Here is a 10,010-nt window from a genome sequence, read left to right on the forward strand (position 1 = left end):
GCTTAGGGTTACTGTGTATTCCTAGTAATCTTGTATTAATGATATTAAATCAGAATTTAATAGTAAATCAATACAAAAGTCAGTAAAAATCTCCAAAAAACCTTAACTTTTCATCATAAATTCAATCCCTAACTTTTTGAAACAGAAACCGTAGGGTTCATAGATTGCCTTTGTAAATTGGCTATGCTGTGACAATTTAACTGCCGAGATCGGAACCATAATCGTATACTAATTGCGATCGATCCAGCATAATTGGAGTGCGTAAATTATAGTATGATATTGGCTCCGAGGTCTACTGTCCACGGAAATCCTGAGAAATATGCCAGGCAATATGATACTATAATTTACGTGCTAAATTATACAAGGGTTGAGAGCACGATTCCCTTCCATGGTTGTGATTCGAGGCCGAAACTTGCGAACCATAGAGCCTTTGGTATTCCTTAGATGTTTAGGAATCGAAAATCTTCAAAAATCAAAAATCATCAAATTCAACAAATTGAACTAACTCACTCCATGTCTTTCGGAACCGTTGGATTGCGGTTTCCATCGTAGGAACCATTAGAGCCCCATTTAGGAACACTTGTGTCATGTTGTGTCCTAAGTTTTAGGGAGTCCTAGAGCTAGGAGTCCAGCCTCATCACAGGAGTTTGCTATGGATAGCAGCCGTGCCATAGATCTAGTTACACTAGTCACTTCACTTTTTCCCTAGGACAAACCTAGTTACCTAGGATGTAGGTTAACCTGCATTAGTCTAAGGGACGTCTTGCCCTTAGATAGGACCATATAACATCTTAGATGAAGTCCTAGGATAATAAAATCTTCAACTTGAATTACATAATTTCTCTTAAAACTGTTGAAACAGTCAATCCAGTCTAGATCGGTGTCCTAGATGAGTTAGGCATAAGTAGCTTAGTTCAGGTGCACCGAACTACGTCGACTCTGATTCCAGTGAGGCTGGGATACGTAGGCAACTTGGATACTTGAGTGGCATACCAAGCCCGAGTCGGCTCCACACATAAGTGGTGGGGTTTTGTACATTAATCCTTAAATTAAAAGTAACTAAATCACTTAGGACTTTCCATGAAATTAGAATTTTAGGAGAACTTTCACTTAGATTGAATTCAAACAAATTAAGAAAATCAAGATACACATTTAGGAATTATATTGAAATTAGATCTTAGGATGCATGTCACATAGTTCGCACATTAATATAGAGTTAAATGAGCCATTTAAAAGAAATTCAAAAGAGTTAACTTTTGGAATTGAAGACCGATTATCGGGCAGGAATGGTGCATGTGGTGGTAACTCCCCATACCTTCCACTCTCGTAACCAGGTAACGAGTCTAGATTTCTGGTCAATTATGGGTCCTAGATCCCTCATCTAGGTGGCGACTCTGTCACTCTCTTTTGCGTGGAATTCGGATTGCCTTAGTGATCGCAAGTTCACGGAAAAGATGAATTAAATCACACATTGCTAGGCTCGGCGGCTTACCCTTGCCCTTATGGGTACTGGGTTGCACGTTTGTTTGCACCCTATGGCTTGGTTGCTGCCTGCTTAGTTGGGTAATTAAAATCATTAATAAAAAACACACGCCATTCGCGTGGGTACGAGAGACCAAGAGAGAGCGTGACGCCGCGCCTCACCCTCTCGCGGGATCGGGTCTCACAGACCTCAACGATGCCCGGCTCCGAGGCGATTACACTTCCAAGGGATATTAAATAAGGATGCCCTTACACCTTTACACCGACTCTCCTTCTTCGCAGAGTTCTAAGCGATACTCCGTAGGGTATTAAGATAGGATGCCCTAGCCACCTTTACAATAATAGAAGATGAAGATTTGTTTGGCTTCTCTTGAAAGCTTGATGCACAATGTTGTCCCTTTGATTGCTCTTCAATAGTGGTTGCAAGTGAAGGCTCTAAATCCAAACTCAATAGATTTGCAAGTGCAAGGCAAGTTTGGGGAGAAAAATAAATTCTTAAGCACAAATGAGTTGCAAGTTGTTTGAAGGCTTAAGGAGGTTTTTCCAAATATTCAAGAGAGGAAAATAATCCTCTTGAATGTGTATATATAGCCTCTCAAGAAAATATGACCGTTTGGAAGTAAGAAATCAAAAAACCAATTTTTAATTCAAAACCAACAGCTCTTTTCTTGGTTGTCACGACGTTCTCGGAGAACGGCCAAAAGAAGAAAAATTCTACTGGACCATTTCTCGGAGTTCCAAGAGAATGACCAGAAGTGAAAAATACTACTGGACCATTTCTCGGAGTTCTGAGCTCGGAGCTCCGAGAAAAATCTCGGAGTTCCGAGAAGCCTAAAATCACCAGATTTTGTGTTTTTATTGCTTATTTGATTTTGGGCTTTTGGAACTCAATCCCTATGATAATTTCAACATGTTGGTCCACCACATAACCATTAACTAAACCATTTAAGTTCTTAAGTGTTTTTGAAAACTATTTTTAAAACACTTTGCATTGACTTAGAAATCTAAAGAGAAAAGATGTACATTGAATTCTAGGTAAACCTCAACTTCTCTTTAGCCTTGGTCTTCAATTGGTCTTCCATCTTGTGTATGCTTGCTTGAGAGATGATGTGAGCTCCACTTAGCTCCTTTGACTCTTGTGTGGTACATCTTCAAGCATGACCATGTAGTGTGTTGGTTTCAATGATCAATCCTATCTTAAACACAACGCTTCAAGGCAAATTGATTAGTATTCAATAACATAATCAATTATGTTTAGAATCATCAAAACAAGATAGGAGAGTAGACCCTTGGGCTTACAAGTTCAGAGCAAGTATTGAAAACGATCGTCAAATATCAAGAGTTACCGATTCATGGATGAAGGTTGACAGAGAAAGAGTTCGCTCCATCAAAGTCAAAAAGCATATATCAGAATCTTGAAAGAAGAAGACCCATTATCTCTTACCTGGAAATGCCGTCAAACTCTATGAAAAAAAAAGCAAAAAAAAAATAACAAACAGAATTTATCAACCTAGATCAACTCCAAACCTGAACATCGGAAGGCCTCCTTTAGTCCGTAGTGTTAATTAATCAACATATGGACTGTTGTGTAAAGATCTATAATTGTGATCTACTCATTGTGATTTTTGCTTTGATCAACCTTGATGGTTAAAAATTAGACTTGAATATGAGTCCAACGCATCAAGAATCATTAAAATCCGATGAGCGGATTGGGAGATATGATTTTTACAAGTTAGGGCAAAAGTGCAGCCTTTTGCTGATTTTTATTTCGAGAATTGCATGTTTTATTTCGGAATGGCCCCAAAGTTGTGAGAAAAATTAATAGCCTATGATTAAAATTTTCAAACATTATTTACGTATATTCTAAGCATAATCAATAGCTAATATGGTAGTCCGAATATTTTTCTCCCACTTAAAATATTTGGAAATTATGCTATTCTGAAAGGGTTCCTGAAAACCACTATTTTGAGCTTTTCTTGCTCAAACGATTTCGTTTTTAAGCAAAAAAATCTGTGGTGACTTCTGACATCATAAGGAATGATTATATTAAGTTTCTTTAGATGTTACTATTTTTTATGGCTGAATTAAAAATTATTTGATTTAATTTCAGCATGAGTTGATCTCTATTGGTGAAAAATTAGGCAAAAAGGATTACTCGACCTCTATCCATGCATGAGATGCATATGGATAATATTTGTGGATATTTGTTATTTATTTTTATAGTTTGATATTGCTGGAATGTAGCAATTAAAAGTCCGCAATGTAATAATTAATGATTTTATTGGTTTATGTACTCCCTCTGGGCAGTTGTGCGGACAACTGGTTTTCCATGGAGAATTTCTTTTGATGTACATATTATTTAGGCTAGTATAGGACACTAGGGTAGTTTATTTTCTTATCACATCAGAAGTAATGAAGAAAAAAAATTGCTCTTGACATGGTCAATCGATGAATCAAAGAAGGACTTGGACATGGTGATGCTTCAAGAAGGCTATAGATGATGGCGAACCTCGATGCTGTCTATTCAATGGAGGGCGAACGGATTCTTCATGATTTTTACTGATCTAAGATACTTCATATGATGAAGTATATTAGTACTAATACCTTTCAAAAATCACCTTGAGGTCGGCGGATTTTTTTTATTGCGAATAGCGAATAGTTGCCCAAATTTCACCCTTAATTTTGGTAATATGAAATTATGGGGATTAACTAACTCTAAATTGGTTAGATAATTATAAAAAGGTTAGTGGGAGAATCCCTATAAATCCAAGATGCCAAAATTAAGCTTATAGATGTGGTTGTTTTACTTTTCTGTGGTTTGGATGTGTTATGGATGATTGCATTTTCCTTTCCTTATGTATGTTTTTTCATTGGATGGTTTGTTTTAGATGCATGCATAGGAATAAGTTTTTCTCACTTAAAAGAAACCCTCTTTATAAAATATTAAGTTGTAAATGAGGATTTAAATCAAAAGGATTAATCTCCATGGCCTTTCATAGCCATCTATTGGTTGGCTAGTTTAGAGAACAAGACGGTCATATGCCAAAGCAGAAACCGATCTTAATTTTCTATCAAGAGTAACTAATAGATTCCTATAAGGATAAGTGATATTTACAAAATACATTAGTCATATGCCAAAGCAGAATCTAGTATGTTTTGTAAAATGGTTCTGAGGCAGTGGGTGTTAACTTAACCAAGCAAAGAGTGTTGATGCCCAAAGGATAGATACAGTGCGATGCTTGGAGGCCAAAATCAAATCGGATATTATATTAATAATATGATGGATTAGATGAATTCACTCGTACTTAACAAAGTTGTTGTTAATGAGCATCCGATGCCCATTGGAGAAATCATGCTATTTCTCTTGATTTATGTATTTGGGGGGCACATAAATGAGACAAGATATGAGCAGTACCGTTACAGATCAAATACCCAGATCTAATGGTTACATGTTATGATAAATCTAAAATGGTTAGTCTTGCTAATTTTATGCCTCTTTCATTTGCAAAAGATATGGCATCCTTCAATCCATTAGTTAGGATTCTTGAGGACAACAAACTTACTGGTCCAAATTACATAGGCTGGAAGAGGAACTTAACCCAAGTGCTCACAGCAACGAAAGTTCATTTGGTCTTGACTACTGAGGCACCTGAGTTACCTGGTCCCGATGCTCCCCAGGATGTTAGGGACAGACCCACAAAATGGCATGAAGATGACCAAATGGCTAAGTGCTATATCCTTGGGTCAATGTTGAACATGTTGTAACAACAGCATGTTGGAATGGCTTCATCCATGGATATTATGTACAATCCTAAGGAGATGTTTGGACAACAAAATCGTAATGCCAGACAAATAGCGATTAAGGGCCTGGTTTCCACAAAAATGGTGGAAGGAACCCCAGCTAGAGATCATTTGTTGAAGATGATGGGCTATCTAAATGAGCTCGAAGTTTTGGGAGAGATGTTAGATGCTGAGTCGCAAGTCGACATGGTGTTAGCATCCCTACCACCATCATTCAATAACTTTGTCATGAATTACCATATGAACAAACCGTCAATGACGTTGACATAATTTTTGAATCATCTTCAATCTACTGAGGATCTTCAGAAAAGAATAAAAAATCATCTTTCTTAGTTGAAGCTAATGTAGTCTCAACTCCCAAACCGAAAGGCAAGGGAAAAATAAAGGATAAAGGCCAAGGTTCTAAGAAAAATATTTCCAAAGTCAAGAACATGAAAACTTTCAAGAAGAAGTTAACCAAGACCAATGATGTATACTTTCATTGTGGAAAGGTTGACTGAGTGCGAACTCTACCTACAGGTTGGAACGGATGCAACGGTTGCAGTCCAAGCTGTGGGTGATCTACTACTAGCATTTTCAGGAGGATATTCATGTTTAAATAATTATCTTTATGTACCTTCCATTAGAAGGAATTTGATTTCAGTTTCTAAACTATTGATTGATGTTTATTCTGCAAGTTTTAATAAAAGTAGTTTTTTTTTTTATCAAAAATGGTAATTCCTTAATCATAGAAGGTACATTAGTTGATTGATTATTTATAGTAAATGCTTTAGAAAATATAAGTAACATTGAGGATATTCCTATTCAGAATATTCCAAACCTCAAAAGGGCAAGGAATACGACCAATCCTACACATCTACGTCATCTTCGATTAGGCCATATTAACCTAGATAGGATTACAAGATTGGTAAAAGACGGTCCATTGGATTCTATCCAAGTGGAACCTTTTCCAACTTGTGACCCATGTATTCAAGGTAAAATGACCAAAATTCCCTTCAAGGGCAAGAGTGGAAGATCCGAAGATTTATTGGAGATTATACACAGTGATGTATGCGGTCCCATTTCACATCCGGCAAGAGGAAGGCTGATATACTTTGTGACTTTTATGGATGACCACTCAAGGTACGGATTTTTACCTTATGCGACGTAAGTCTGAGACCTTTGAAAAGTTCAAAGAGTTCAAGAATGAAGTAGAGAATCAGTTAAATAAAAGAATAAAGACTCTTCGCTCTGATGGACGTGGAGAGTATCTCTCAGATGAGTTTTAGGGATTACTTAAAGGAAAATGGAATCATCTCTCAATGGACCCCACCTGCAACACCAGAATTGAATGGTGTTTCAGAACTTAGAAATAGGACTTTGTTGGACATGGTCTGGTCTATGATGAGTTTCGCAGAAGCACCTCTGTTTCTATGGGGATATGCCCTAGAAACGGCGCTCTATGTCTTAAATTGTGTGCCAACTAAATCAGTATCATCTACTCCATATGAGATATTGACAGGTAGAAAACCCTCATTGAATCATATGAGGATATGGGGGTGTTCCGCACATGTTAAAAAGATAAGTGCTGATAAGTTAGAGACAAGAACTGAAAGGTGTATTTTCATTGGATATCCTAAGAAAACAAAGGGTTATATATATTCTATAACCCAAGCGAGTAAAACTGTTTTGTAAGCAGGAATGCGGTATTTTTGGAAGAAGAGTTCATCCAAGATACTGTCAAGAGGGACATGATTGCCTTGGAAGAGCAACCTGAAACTCTAATGGAAAGAGAAAATACTGAGCAAGAGCCCACTATACCTATACAAACACTCCGACGTAGTAGAAGGGTGATCACACAACCTGATAGATTAGTATACTTGGGTGAAAAATATGATATGATTTCAGATAAAAATGATAATGATCCCCTTAACTACAAAGAAGCGATGTTAGACATCGATGCGGGAAAATGGATGGAAGCTATAAAATTCGAAATGGACTCCATGTACACTAACGGGGTCTGGACTTTAGTTGATCCACCAGAGGGCATTAAGCCCATTGGATGCAAATGGATCTTCAAGAGGAAGAAAGGCCCTGACGGTAAGGTAGATACTTACAAAGCACGGTTAGTGGCGAAGGGATATAGTCAAAAGGCTGGAATTGACTATGAGGAAACCTTCTCACCAGTAGCCATGCTAAAGTCTATTATGATTCTATTAGCTATCTCAGCACACTATGATTACGAGATATGACAGATGGATGTCAAAACTGCTTTCTTGAATGAAAACATTCAAGAGGATATCTATATGATCCAGCCAGAAGGTTTTGAAGCTGTCAGAAAAGAAAGTCAGAAAGTGTGCAAGTTGCAAAGATCTATTTATGGATTAAAGGAAGCATCCCGCAGTTGGAATCTTCGTTTTGATCAAGCAGTCAAAGAATTTGGCTATACACAAAACGTAGATGAAGCTTGTGTTTACAAAAAAGGTCAGTGGGAGTACTGTGACATTTCATGTTTTGTATGTAGATGACATTCTACTTAATGGGAATAATGCTGGAATGTTGTCTAATACAAAAGTATGGCTATCTAGTACCTTTGCTATGAAGGATTTGGGTGAAGCGTCTTATATCCTTGGCCTTAAATTGTTTAGAGACCGTAGGAATAGGACACTTAGATTATCACAGGAAGCTTACATAGATAAGATATTGGCCAAGTATCACATGGCAAATTCCAAGAAAGGGTTAATACCTTTTAGAAAAGGGATTTGAGATGGACAAAGTGGATAAAACATTGTTTATCAAAAGGAAAAATCAAGATATCCTCCTTGTCCAGATTTATGTAGATGACACCATTTGTGGCTCAACTAATCAAAGGACGTGTGATGAATTTGCAAATTTAATGAAAAATGAATTTGAAATGAGTATGATGGGTGAGTTAACTTACTTCTTAGGACTCCAAATCAAATAATACCAAAATGGGATATTTATAAATCAAGAAAAGTATACAAAGGAGTTAATGAAGAAGTATGGGATGGACAACAACAAGACATCAAGAATTCCAATGAGTACAGCTGCTAGTTAGGAAAAGATAAATTTGGCAAATCAGTGGACCAAAAGATGTATAGGGGTATGATAGGTAGTCTCATTTATTTGACAGCCAGTAGACCAGACATTATATTTACTGTCTGCCTCTGTACTCGGTTTTAATCGGATCGAAAAGAGTCTAATCAATCTGCAGTCAAAAAGATCTTTAAGTACTTAAGAGGAACCCAAAGTCTGGGACTATGGTATGAAAGATCTAGTGACTTCACTCTCACTGGATATTCAGATGCAGACTTTGCTGGATGTAGAGTGGATAGTGTAGACACCCCCATTTTGCTACACTTTAAAAAAGCAAAAGATTCGGTAGTTTGTCAAGTTTCGAGTCCGTATTCCACCTAGGATTAGGCACCTGTGCATTTTAGGGTAAATTTCGTCTCGTTGAAGGAATTCTGAAGTTGATTCGCAATCCTAAAGTCTCTAGCGTGTTCCAATGGTATCTGGAAGATGAAAATTTAAGTTTCCAAACAAGTGAAAAACCTGCTATTTTTAGAATTTTCAGGGTTCCCCTTATTTTTACCCATTTTTACGCTACAGGAGGATTTTGCTCATTCCCGATGAGTCCCGTTTGACCCCCCGAGTTATACTTGAGAAATCTTGAGTGATTTTACGAATTTTGAAAAAGCTGCTATTTTTAGAAACTCTTTGGGTTTTTTCCAATTTTGGTATATTTGGGGTTGTATTGGTCATTTCTAGTGTGCTTGAGACCATCTCTAAAGTATGACTGAAGAATCCTCAAAAATTTCAAGTGTTTTAGGGAACCTGCTATTTTTAGAAACTCATGGGGCTTCCACATTTTCATCATCTTATGAATATTTCAATCATTTCTCATGTATCCAAAATCATCTTGAGAGTACGACTGATGAATTAGGAGTAATTTCGTAAGATTTGGGAAACCTGCTAAATTTAGATCTCTCAAGGTTTTCTCTTAGTCTTGCACTTTGGGGGTATTTTAGACATTTCCAACATGTCATATTTGGTTCCTAAGTTGTGTCTAAGAAATCTTGAGTCCGTTCATAAATTTTTAAAATCTGCTATTTTTGGAATTTCTCAGGATTTTCCCTAGTCTCACCAAATTCTTGCACCTTGGGGTAATTTGGTCTTTTCCTGTGTAATTCTTTTGATTCCCGAAATATGTCTGAGAGATTATGAATGATTTCCTGAATTTTGAAAAACTTGCTAAATTTAGAATTTCTCAGGAGTTTCGCTTAATTTGGAAATTCTGAGTGTTGATGGCATTTTGGGTATTTTCAGGGGATACCTAATGATCCTGTTGGATATTGCTCACCGAAAGGACTCAACTTTAAAAAGTTTCTATTTTTAAAGTTTGACCACAAAGACTTTCCATTTTTAATTTTTTCCTTTAGGGGTGAACCAATTTGAGGGTATTTTGGTCGCATTTGGATGTCTAACTGTCAAATAGGGGCATTTTGGTCCGAAAAGTTATTTTCCAAAAAAAAAAGATGATTCGATCATGTGTTAGGGATGCACCATAAATGTCAAATGGGTTGGGTCCATATATAGAATGTTGAATTTAGAAAGATTTTATTGAATTTTTACGGAAAAACCCGAAACCGGTGTGAAATGACCCATTGGGGCTAAAGCCCGCAAAGATGGAGCTCATGTGGGTTCACCCATGTGGGTCGACCACC

The 10,010-nt window shown here is 37.0% G+C and overlaps 1 protein-coding gene across 1 annotated transcript; it reads left to right on the forward strand.

Moving 5' to 3' along the window:
- The first annotated feature begins 4,950 nt into the window (after positions 1–4,950).
- Positions 4,951–5,553, forward strand: LOC143859701 (uncharacterized). Its single transcript, XM_077370351.1, has 2 exons — positions 4,951–5,163; positions 5,254–5,553. Exons 1-2 carry the CDS (start codon positions 4,951–4,953, stop codon positions 5,551–5,553), a joined length of 513 nt encoding a protein of 170 aa, XP_077226466.1.
- Positions 5,554–10,010: the final 4,457 nt, after the last annotated feature.

The sequence above is a fragment of the Tasmannia lanceolata genome, unplaced genomic scaffold, assembly GCF_043159265.1.
Source record: "Tasmannia lanceolata isolate RefF3 unplaced genomic scaffold, GAP_Taslan_0.1 ptg000036l, whole genome shotgun sequence".
NCBI classification, from domain to species: domain Eukaryota; kingdom Viridiplantae; phylum Streptophyta; class Magnoliopsida; order Canellales; family Winteraceae; genus Tasmannia; species Tasmannia lanceolata.